Raw genomic sequence first — 12,439 nt, forward strand, 5'->3', positions numbered from 1 at the left:
TGGGAACAGGTGGTCAGATATGAAATATGTGGCACTGTATTTACCATCAGTACTGATCAGGGTCATAGGGGGATAAATGTCATTTGTTTATAGTTTGAGAAATACAACCAATTAAAATATTGGTACAAACAATAATAATTGCAAGAGCAGCCAAGATTGGTCAAACTTTCTGCACACTGTAAAAAAAATCCCGTTGTTTTTACGGAAAAAAACTGGCAGCTGGAGTCACCAGAAAAAATCCGTAAAATATACAGCAAAACAGTAATTGCTTTTACAGCACAGCATGTACATTTTACAGTTTAAAGTAGCAAATATAACAGAAGTCCAGTGTTTTATATGCTGGATTTAACTGTAAAATGTACAAGCTGTACCGTAAAAGTAATTACCGTTTTGCTGTATATTTTACGGATTTTTTCTGGTGACTCCAGCTGCCAGTTTTTTTCCGTAAGAACAACGGGATTTTTGTATGCTGGTTTCAATGATCTACTAGACAGATATTTTTTTGGGGGGGCTTTTTTCACCTTTATTGAATAGGACAGTGTAGAGACAGGAAATGAGCTAGAGAGAGACTGGGAAATGACCTTGGGTCAGAATCGAACCCGGGTCCCCAGATTCACGGTATGGCGCCTTAGTCGACTGAGCCACGACAGTGGCCGTTTTTGTATTTTTTTTAACAGGGCAATTATGTAATTTTAACTATCACATTCTGTTTTAGTATTACAGTTTGTCTGTGTTTAAACTACAACAATTTGTAAATTCTACAAAAAAATATGATCAATTCAACATATTCTTACTGTTAAATTAACAGTGGTATTTGGTGAGGAGTTTTACAGTATATTGATGTAAATTACACACTGCTTCATTGTTTTTGTATTTACAGTTTTTTTATGTCATGATTTTACATAAATTCCCTGTTAATTCTACGGACATTTTTTACAGTGCAGGAGCAGGTGGGATTGGCCAGAATTCCATCAGGAGCTGTCACAGTGGCTGAAATACAGCTACCACGCTGTACCTTTGCTTGTCACTGTGGTGGTACCATCAAGTAAAAAAAAAAGTCAAAGTTCCTCCCATGCCAGGACCTGGTCTTCCCAGGCAGTCTCCAATCCCAGTACTAACCAGGCCCTTAAGGCAGCGCCAATGTCTGCTTCTATAGCTCTTGGCCTCTCGCCTATGGTTACAGTGGGGGGCTAGTCCTCTGGTGACCACAAGAGTTTGACTCCCCACTCACATCTGTATTGCAGCATGCCTTGCCAGACAGCAGTAGGTACCATTTTTATGATGGTCTTTGGTATGACCCAACTACAGGTAGAACTCGCGATCTTCCGATCAAGAGGCAGTCACGCTAACCACTAGGCCAGCTCACGGTGGTACCAGTATACAGTTTATCTTTTACCTGGGAACATGAATGTGGTGTACTTTCAGAGTGATCCTTAAAGTACAATTATTTATCTTATTTTTCAAGGATACATACTAAAGGTACAAAAGTCCCCACATATTCCTATACCAATCTCTTCTCTGGTGACGATTCAGGTGGTAACCTGTGAGAACAAGAGGAGCTGTGACTGTTTTTTGAGTTTCCAGTATCACTCAGCATCTGCCCCCTGTAGGCCTTGCCTTACCAGCGTATGTGCCATAACCTATTTCTAGACCCATTTATCACCCTTGTCCAGTCACAAGCTCACAGTCTCTTTGCCCTGCACCCTCTCCGTCCCTTCTCCCTCTTGTCTCACTATCAGACTTTCTCTTTCTTTTACAAAGGATACCTGCACTTCGTTTCAGCATGACTGACCGTACAGTTCCCCACGCATACCCTATGAGTGTTAATTATGAGATGTGCACTCCTGCTCGGTTATATGACCAGAACTTTGCAGAAGGTAAGTGATCCGTCAATGGGAAACCAGTTCTTAAACAATTGTAACAATATGTAGTTTTGGGAATGCTTTTGGCTACAGTTTTATTGTATCTGTATATGCAATTAATAATTTGAAAGATTCTTTGAACCTAGAATATCATAACTTGTTTTTCTACATACCATGATGTCATCTTTAAAAGTTTTTAGAAGTTACTCTTCAGAAACTAGTTTTCAGAAACAAAAAAATTGTTCAAAGAATAAGATAAAATGACACATTGGTATATAAAAAGTGTCAAATGGTATGCTTTTACTACAATAGTCCTGCCAACTTAAGAACTGAATACCATTTGTAAACACAAGTGGATCTGCAGCACATGTGCCAAATTAAATGACGAATGCCTGAGCCACCATCTATCATGACAGTACATTATACTCAAGTGAAATATAAGCCCTAGGCTATGACCTATTTAGGGTTTGACACGTGACCACACAAAAATAACTTACTAACTAGTGCAGGTTAATATATCCAAGATTGAACTAATCACAATGAATAAATACTTAGATCAAACCTGTGACATAAAGCCAAAATAGAAACCGTATCAGTGTAGCCTGATTCCTGATCTGAGCCTGACAAAACTAATTGTAACTAGATCTGACATGGTTGCTTCCGGTGACGTAAGAGAGGCAGGATTTTCTATTTAGGATCATGGTGTCAGGCAACAAGTATGGAAGAGCTTCACAGATATAGGAACTACTTTACATGTTTATTAAATCTGTATATACTGAATAATTAGCTCATGACATCTTGGCATCATATTATTGCTCGCCAGTATGCTCACTGTGGTTAGCTCACTGTTTGCAACATTGGCCTGTGGGTAAAGTATTTGTTCACTTGATAAAGCTCCTTGTTTGCCAAGATAAATTTTTCACTCCCAATCTCGTTCATGCACTAGTGAAGTACAGTATGTGTGGAATGTCAAAGAGTCAAAGATATGCACCAGCAACCATTTGTATCCTGTTTGACAGACCAGGTTAAAGATGATGGACTGACATTAGAATTAAACTTAATTACATAATTTATTCAATTGCATAATTTAAAAAAATACCATTTAAAATTGTCTTTTAACAAGGATTCCAGAAAAAAGAGAAGACTAAATTGTTAGCATTTTAAAAATGCAGATAAACAAAGTTATATTTATATGCAAATTAGGCAAAAATGTAATAAATAATATCTACAGCTACAGCTATGTATAAGTGGGTGTGGTGAACCAGAACAGATCATTACTAATAAACATATGGTACTGTGCAAAAGTCTTCAGCACATGTAAAGAAATGCTGTAGACCAAAAATGGCTTAAAAATAATTAAATTAAATGTTTCAACATAAAAAATACTATAAAAAGTAATCAGTAAGCCATAATAAATGAAACAAAGTCAATATTTGGTGTGAGATGACCCCTTGCTTAAAAAAAAAAAGTAGTCTGAGGTACAGTGAGTGTAGTTTTATAAGGAAATGATCTGTAGGTTTTACTGAGCATCTTGCAGAACTAGCCACAGTTCTTCTGGACACTTTGACTGTCATACTCGCGTCTTAATTTTGCACCAAAACCCAGTAGCTTTCATTATATTTTCTTTTTTAATCTGAAAAGTGGTCTCTCATGTAATATGCTGCTCATATGCAAACATTTTTCTTTTCCTGTAACATTTAATTTTGTACTGGAAAACGAACCTTTGGAACTCTAAAATGTTTTTGTATTGACTCGATAATGTAGAAGTCATAAAATAGAAATCTATAACAAAGTTTGTATGAAAAAAATAGGGTGCCTAAGACTTTTACACAGTACTGTACATCACAGCATCACAGATAACACCCCCCCCCCCCCACACACACAAGGTGTCTCTACATGGTGACATTAAACATAATCTTTTTCCATCATGCAAACTCATGCAGTTGAGTTTCACTATTCTACCAATTTCTGTCTCTGCACAGCGCTAAGTCCTCAGGACCTGATGGCTCCAGTGCTGTACCACGGATACTACATCCGTCCCCGCATCAACAAACAGCTGGAGAGGGGCTTCTCACAGGTGGACAGCGAGGAAGACTGGTACCGTGTTCTACTAGACGTCTGTCAGTTCACGCCGGACGAGCTGAGTGTGCGAACTGTGGACAACCTACTGGAGGTGACTGGGCGCCATACTCAGAGGATGGACCAACACGGCTTTGTTTCCAGAGAGTTCACACGCACCTATATCCTTCCTATTGGTGTTGACCCACTGCTGCTGCAAGTGTCTATATCTCATGATGGAATCATGTGTATTCAAGCTCCAAGGAGGGTTCAGGATTTAGAGCCTAAAATCAATGAACTCAAGATCAAAGTGGACAAGAAGGGAGAGAAGAGGTGCTAAAGTGGTCTGCCACATTCATATCTTTTTTTTTTTTTACAGGGTAAAACCAAAGCAACAGCATTGTTGATACTTGATTTTTGAGGTTTCACCTCAGTTGAGGTATAGGTTCCTGAGAAAATGATTGTTTCTGACAATAAATTCTTAGAATAGATTGCTGATATTAGCAACAAATTCAGTCTTTAATATACTTTTAAATACGAGATTGGCAATTTTCCAATGGTACAGCATCTATTCATTCTTGACCATGCCTTCTATCTGACAATTTAAATTTCACCAAAGTGTCACTAAGAATGGCCTCATTGCCACAAAACAACCAACCAACTAACCAACCAAAAAAAAAAGTTTGTATCCTCTTGAGTTGGTAAATTTGTGCTTTTTAGGTTTGATTAAGATTCAGCTAGGATTGGGTTTATAAACCAATTTGTTCAGTCATCTCATTATCTCTAGCCACTTTATCCTGTTCTACAGGGTCGCAGGCAAGCTGGAGCCTATCCCAGCTGACTACGGGCGAAAGGCGGGGTACACCCTGGACAAGTCGCCAGGTCATCACAGGGCTGACACATAGACACAGACAACCATTCACACCTACGGTCAATTTAGAGTCACCAGTTAACCTAACCTGCATGTCTTTGGACTGTGGGGGAAACCGGAGCACCCGGAGGAAACCCACACAGACATGGGGAGAACATGCAAACTCCACACAGAAAGGCCCTCGCCGGCCACGGGGCTCGAACCCGGACCTTCTTGCTGTGAGACAACAGCGCTAACCACTACACCACCGTGCCACCCCTTGTTCAGTCATGCCATGGAAAAGGGAGACAAATAGTAATCACAATGTAGTATTGTTCATGTACAGTGTTTATTTATATTGAGTCTTTGCCTAAATCCATTGGATTTCAATTCAAAGATTAATTCAAGGATATTTTAATCTATATTTATAATGACATCTTTTATCCAATTCCCCCCATTTTAGAGAAATGTAAACAGAAAGATTATTCACAACTGCCATGTAAAAAGATTTACATTTATCTGATTAGATGTGATGATCATGCTAATTAAACCTACCGACTAGTGTTTCTTGGGTTTGTTGTTTTCTCAGACATGCTCTTTGACTTGCAGAATGTATGAAACATTACATGTATTTTAAATACATTTGACAGGAAATACTGTTTTGCAAAATGTGTAAATAAGTGCTTTAATAGGAGAAAAGAAACTACAGAAATGTTGTTAAACAGATTTTCTGGTTTCACCTGTATGCAAACAAGTTGCTTGGAAATCTTGTCAGATTACACCTTTCAAGAAACAAAACAAACGTGAAAATCAATTTTTATAATGTCATCGGAACTTTGAGTTGAATTGAATCCTGTGGACAGAAACCTGAACTTTTGGGCTACAAACACCACGTGGTTCAGACTTGTAACAAAAAAAAAAAAGTCATTTGCACAGATTCGATTCTAATACTAGAGTTCCATGAGTGTCTATAGAGCTTATTCAGTCATGTGACTTATCTAATATGGTGACCACTGGCCGGCCATATTGGAGTTAATAACATTAACAAAATGGCGACTATGTTCAATGCTTGTGATGCAAATCCACACATTTTCCATGTGTCCGTATTTTATACGGATTTGATTCAATAAACGTAGTATATGGGCGTACAAATAAAGTTATATGGATTCTTTAAAAAAACTTTAATATTTATTTAGAGCTACAGTATAATCAAGTCCCACGATGATAAAAGAGCGCATAACATTTACAAACGTACTGTACACCACAGAAAGCACAGACAGCCAGTAAAGAGTCTTATGAAATCGCGCATTATCTTGTGGTAGTGAGACTTCGTTCCCCTTCTGATCATGCCCACACCGCATTGCGAGAATCCCGCCAACCATGAAGTAACATTTTGTTTGAAAAGCGTATTTCCACCTGAGCGACTTTCAATAGCGACTGAAAAGATTCTGAATGGGCACTCCGGCAAAGAAATTCAAAACACAATACAGCGGTAGGTTTCTCCCTGAATGGAAGGACCTTTTCAGTGGCATAATCCAACCGGCAGCCTCCAAAAATGAAGAATACGCACACTGCACACTGTGTGTGCGTGACATCAAAGTTGCAGCATCGGGAGTGTATGACGTGAAAGAACATTTCAAATCGAAACTACATCAGCAGAATGCAAGCCAAAGGCAAAATCAGCCACTGATGACAGTATTTGCGCACTCAAAAACTGATATGCCAACAACTGGAAAAGACAGAAAACACAAGGTAGTGGGAGTTTTAGTTCAAGTTAGGCAGTGCTCTGTTTACCCCACAGTAATGCTGACTGTGAGAGAGTTTTCTCTCAAGTCAGGAAGATACACACAGAGAGCAGAAAGAACCTGAATGCAGACACACTGACCTGGCCTACTGCAGTGTAAGATCAACACAGCTAGACACTTGCTGTGACATGCAGCCTAGTGATGTATTGGTGCAGAGTGCTAAAAAAGCTGTCATGGAGTACAATTCAGAACATTAGACTGACACTGTGTTTTTGTCAAACATTGGAGCTTTGTATTCATTCTGAAGGTTTATTGTTATTAATATTGAATAAAAAGTAACTGGGATATATCATTGTTAATTATGATTCAAATTGTAGGTAAATTATTTTAATTTGCATCTTATAAGGATTTTATAAGGGAAATAAGGATTTTGGAGGTTGGTTATACAGGTTTGATTGACCAAAGGTTGACATGTATGAAGTCATCAAAAATGTAAATCAAGATATGCACAAAACTAGATAAAAGTGGGGTTTGCTATTACAGACCCATATTCAATCCCGACAGCAATGACAACTGCTTTAGACGGAAGCAATTTAGTAGAAATAGCAAATTCCTGATCTGATCCAAGAACTGAAGTGGTTGAAAACCTGGATATTCTCAGCTATCTGGTCTTGTCAAAATAATAATGTATTTATAGTAAATCCGTAACACTGTAATTCTACTAAGCATGTGGTGTTAAAATACTGCTGTCACACTGTTTTATAAACAAGCTTACACACTCGATACCGATACGTATAATGCTTCTAATATTGCCCATATACTATCGCATGAATGTTAACAGTTTTCCAGGAAGTCAGCGCTATGTGTATACTTTGGGTCTCTGAGTTTATCACAACAAAAACCGGTGATTTAATATGACAGAGATTAAATATTAACCAGTTATAAAGTGTGTGGCGCAAATTCTACTATACACTGATGTAGTATACACCTACTGTATGTACTGTTATCAGCCTCCGATACCACATGTTTAACAGCTGATATCTATTTATTCCAGCGTTCAGGATCTTTAGGAAATCTATAAAATGACAGCTGGGGATTTTTTTGCTTAATTATTGCACAGCCAAATGCAGAACAACCTGTCATTATGACTGTCATTGTGAATTTCAGCCATGCTAGTTTGTTATATTGTACTGACACAAGTGTTTTACTGGGAAATACGCCATTTGTATTTTTCATACAAGCTTCATCTGGGATATGGAGAACCAAAACTATGACATTAGTCTCCGTATGTCACTTGTGAGGAAATCAATTAATTGTTTTGATAAATTTGGATACTTTTTGTTTGTGAATGTGTCTATATAATAAAAAGAAAATCACACGTTGGTGTGAGTATATGAAGTTTATCTTCTCGTGTTGAAAAACTTGCATTTTTCATATGAAATACATCACGGATCTGAGTGACATATATAATAATATTGGCTGGTGTTGACTGGTATATCAGATATATTCCATTCAGCTAGCCTCGATACTGAACGAGTCGAAGACAAGTAGCTGAATGGAATATATCTGATATACCATGAAAAAAAGCCAGCCAATATTATTCCCATTATCTCTAGCCGCTTTATCCTGTTACAGGGTCGCAGGCAAGCTGGAGCCTATCCCAGCTGATTAAGGGCGAAAGGCGGGGTACACCCTGGACAAGTCGCCAGGTCATCACAGGGCTGACACATAGACACAGACAACCATTCACACTCACATTCACACCTACGGTCAATTTAGAGTCACCAGTTAACCTAACCTGCATGTCTTTGGACTGTGGGGGAAACCGGAGCACCCGGAGGAAACCCACGCGGACACGGGGAGAACATGCAAACTCCGCACAGAAAGGCCCTCGCCGGCCACGGGGCTCCAACCCAGACCTTCTTGCTCTGAGGCGACAGCACTAACCACTGCACCACCGTGCCGCCCGCCAATATTATTATTATTATTATTATTATTATAATACATTCCTTTTGGGTGTTCAACGTGTCTTTCTTTTTCAAAATTCTCTCAAAATCTTCTGTATTTAACGAAGCAAACCTGGCGGCCATGTTTGTTTACAAATTGTCACAGTCACTTGCTAGTGCGGAAGTTTGACATCTCTGATGTGTGACATCATGTTGTCTTGACAACCATGCAATATCATAAACCATATTCAACGCTCGTTCTCCATTGGGTAGAGTGATGTAATACACATAGGATAAGCGATATGCTAACAATATTGCATGCTATCAAAACAAATGAATGAAACCCGCTAGAAGAGAAAAGAACACGCGTTTTTATTCCATCGAAAAAGTGTCCTGTATGTATAAAAATTCCTGATATTTCACTCCGTTGATGTCACTCCCAGTGTTTTCCCACTGATTAGATGCGTGTTGTCAAAATGGCGAACCGGTTCAGAATTCTCATCTCATCTCATTATCTCTAGCCGCTTTATCCTGTTCTACAGGGTCGCAGGCAAGCTGGAGCCTATCCTAGCTGACTACGGGCGAAAGGCGGGGTACACCCTGGACAAGTTGCCAGGTCATCACAGGGCTGACACATAGACACAGACAACCATTCACACTCACATTCACACCTACGGTCAATTTAGAGTCACCAGTTAACCTAACCTGCATGTCTTTGGACTGTGGGGGAAACCGGAGCACCCGGAGGAAACCCACGCGGACACGGGGAGAACATGCAAACTCCGCACAGAAAGGCCCTCGCCGGCCACGGAGCTCGAACCCGGACCTTCTTGCTGTGAGGCAACAGCGCTAACCACTACACCACCGTGCCGCCCCTGGTTCAGAATTCAAACTCAAAATTCTTTTGATGAACTTGTGTATTTTTTTTTGTGTATCCATGTATTATAAAGAACATTAAACGGTGGTGCAAAGATATGAAGTTTATCTTCTCGTGTTGAAAAATATATCACTTGTTTGCTTTGCTCACTCCTGATAGATATTCACCACTCAAAGATAAACTTCATATCTTCACACAACTGTGTAATATCCTCTATTTACGTCCAAAATGGCAGTGTTGATATTTTGACCTAACAGTAATGTATGCATGATGTCATGTGAACAGGGTCAATTGCATCATGACCTGCTGGATTTTTTTAAAGAATGAAATTAAATGTAATTAAAAGTGTTTACAGCTCCAGGGGTTCAATGCTGAGCTCGGTGTACAGTCTGTTTGGAGTTTCGTATGTAGGTCTTCTCCGGGTGCTCCAGTTTCCTCCTAATACCCCAAAACACACACACACACACACACACACACACACACACACACACACACACACACACATATATATATATATATATATATATATATATATATATATATATATATATATATACAGTGGTGCTTGAAAGTTTGTGAACCCTTTAGAATTTTCTATATTTCTGCATAAATATGACCCAAAACATCATCAGATTTTCACACAAGTCCTAAAAGTAGATAAAGAGAACCCAGTTAAACAAATTAGACAAAAATATGATACTTGGTCATTTATTTATTGAGGAAAATGATCCAATATTACAAATCTGTGAGTGGCAAAAGTATGTGAACCTCTAGGATTAGCAGTTAATTTGAAGGTGAAATTAGAGTCCGGTGTTTTCAATCAATTGGATGACAAATCAGGTGTGAGTGGGCACCCTGTTTTATTTAAAGAACAGGGATCTATCAAAGTCTGATCTTCACAACACATGTTTGTGCAAGTGTATCATGGCATGAACAAAGGAGATTTCTGAGGACCTCAGAAAAAGCGTTGTTGATGCTCATCAGGCTGGAAAAGGTTACAAAACCATCTCTAAAGAGTTTGGACTCCACCAATCCACTGTCAGACAGATTGTGTACAAATGGAGGAAATTCAAGACCATTGTTACCCTCCCCAGGAGTGGTCAACCAACAAAGATCACTCCAAGAGCAAGGCGTGTAATAATTGGTGAGGTCACAAAGGACCCCAGGGTAACTTCTAAGCAACTGAAGGCCTCTCTCACATTGGCTAATGCACTGAAAAAAATGGCCTGTTAAATTAACACAAAAAAATCTTGTACATCGGTTGCACTTATTAAAATCATATCCACTAAGACCAATTAAGTCATGTTCTGTTGACTGAACATGACTTAATTGGTCTTAGTGGATATGATTTTAATAAGTGCAACCGATGTACAAGATTTTTTTGTGTTAATTTAACAGGCCATTTTTTCAGTGTGTTAATGTTCATGAGTCCACCATCAGGAGAACACTGAACAACAATGGTGTGCATGACAGGGTTTCAAGGAGAAAGCCACTGCTCTCCAAAAAACTTGCTGCTTGTCTGCAGTTTGGTAAAGATCACATGGACAAGCCAAAAGGCTATTGGAAAAATGTTTTGTGGACCGCTGAGGCCAAAATAGAACAATTTGGTTTAAATGAGAAGCGTTATGTTTGGAGAAAGGAAAACACTGCATTCCAGCATAACAACCTTATCCCATCTGTGAAACGTGGTGGTGGTAGTATCGTGTTTTGGGCCTGTTTTGCTGCATCTGGGCCAGGACGGCTTGCCATCATTGATGGAGCAATGAATTCTGAATGATACCAGGGAATTCTAAAGGAAAATGTCAGGACATCTGTCCACGAACTGAATTTCAAGAGAAGGTGGGTCATGCAGCAAGACAACGACCCTAAGCACACAAGTCGTTCTACCAAAGAATGGTTAAAGAAGAATAAAGTTCATGTTTTGGAATGGCCAAGTCAAGTCCTGACCTTAATCCAATCAAAATGTTGTGGAAGGACCTGAAGCGAGCAGTTCATGTGAGGAAACCCACCAACATCCCAGAGTTGAAGCTGTTCTGTATGGAGGAACGGGCTAAAATTCCTCCAAGCCGGTGTGCAGGACTGATCAACAGATACTGGAAACATTTACTTGCAGTTATTGCTGCACAAGGGGGTCACATCAGATACTGAAAGCAAAGGTTCACATACTTTTGCCACTCACAGATATGTAATATTGGATCATTTTCCTCAATAAATAAATGACCAAGTATAATATTTTTGTCTCATTTGTTTAACTGGGTTCTGTTTATCTACTTTTAGGACTTGTGTGAAAATCTGATGATGTTTTGGGTCATATTTTTGCAGAAATATAGAAAATTCTAAAGGGTTCACAAACTTTTAAGCACCACTGTATATCAGGTCGGGTGGCACGGTGGTGTAGTGGTTAGCGCTGTTGCCTCACAGCAAGAAGGTCCGGGTTCGAGCCCCGTGGCCGGCGAGGGCCTTTCTGTGCGGAGCTTGCATGTTCTCCGCGTGGGTTTCCTCCGGGTGTTCCGGTTTCCCCCCACAGTCCAAAGACATGCAGGTTAGGTTAACTGGTGACTCTAAATTGACCGTAGGTGTGAATAGTTGTTTGTGTCTATGTGTCAGCCCTGTGATGACCTGGCGACTTGTCCAGGGTGTACCCCGCCTTTCGCCCGTAGTCAGCTGGGATAGGCTCCAGCTTGCCTGCGACCCTGTAGAAGGATAAAGCGGCTAGAGATAATGAGATGAGATGAGATGAGGTTGTCATTCGGGCGGCACGGTGGTGGAGTGGTTAGCGCTGTCGTCTCACAGCAAGAAGGTCCGGGTTCGAGCCCCGTGGCCGGCGAGGGCCTTTCTGTGCAGAGTTTGCATGTTGTCTGCGTGGGTTTCCTCCGGGTGCTCCGGTTTCCCCCACAGTCCAAAGACATGCAGGTTAGGTTAACTGGTGACTCTAAATTGAGCGTAGGTGTGAATGTGAGTGTGAATGGTTGTCTGTGTCTATGTGTCAGCTGATGACCTGGCGACTTGTCCAGGGTGAACCCCGCCTTTCGCCCGTAGTCAGCTGGGATAGGCTCCAGCTTGCCTGCGACCCTGTAGAAGGATAAAGCGGCTAGAGATAA

At 40.1% G+C, this 12,439-nt stretch overlaps 1 protein-coding gene across 1 annotated transcript; it reads left to right on the top strand.

The window, feature by feature from the left end:
* The first annotated feature begins 1,783 nt into the window (after positions 1-1,783).
* Positions 1,784-4,260, top strand: hspb2 (heat shock protein, alpha-crystallin-related, b2). Its single transcript, XM_060912581.1, has 2 exons — positions 1,784-1,877; positions 3,845-4,260. The coding sequence occupies exons 1-2, from the start codon at positions 1,784-1,786 to the stop codon at positions 4,258-4,260; spliced, it is 510 nt and encodes a 169-aa protein (XP_060768564.1).
* Positions 4,261-12,439: the final 8,179 nt, after the last annotated feature.

Source organism: Neoarius graeffei, chromosome 28 (genome assembly GCF_027579695.1).
Source record: "Neoarius graeffei isolate fNeoGra1 chromosome 28, fNeoGra1.pri, whole genome shotgun sequence".
In the NCBI taxonomy this organism is placed as follows: Eukaryota; Metazoa; Chordata; class Actinopteri; order Siluriformes; family Ariidae; genus Neoarius; species Neoarius graeffei.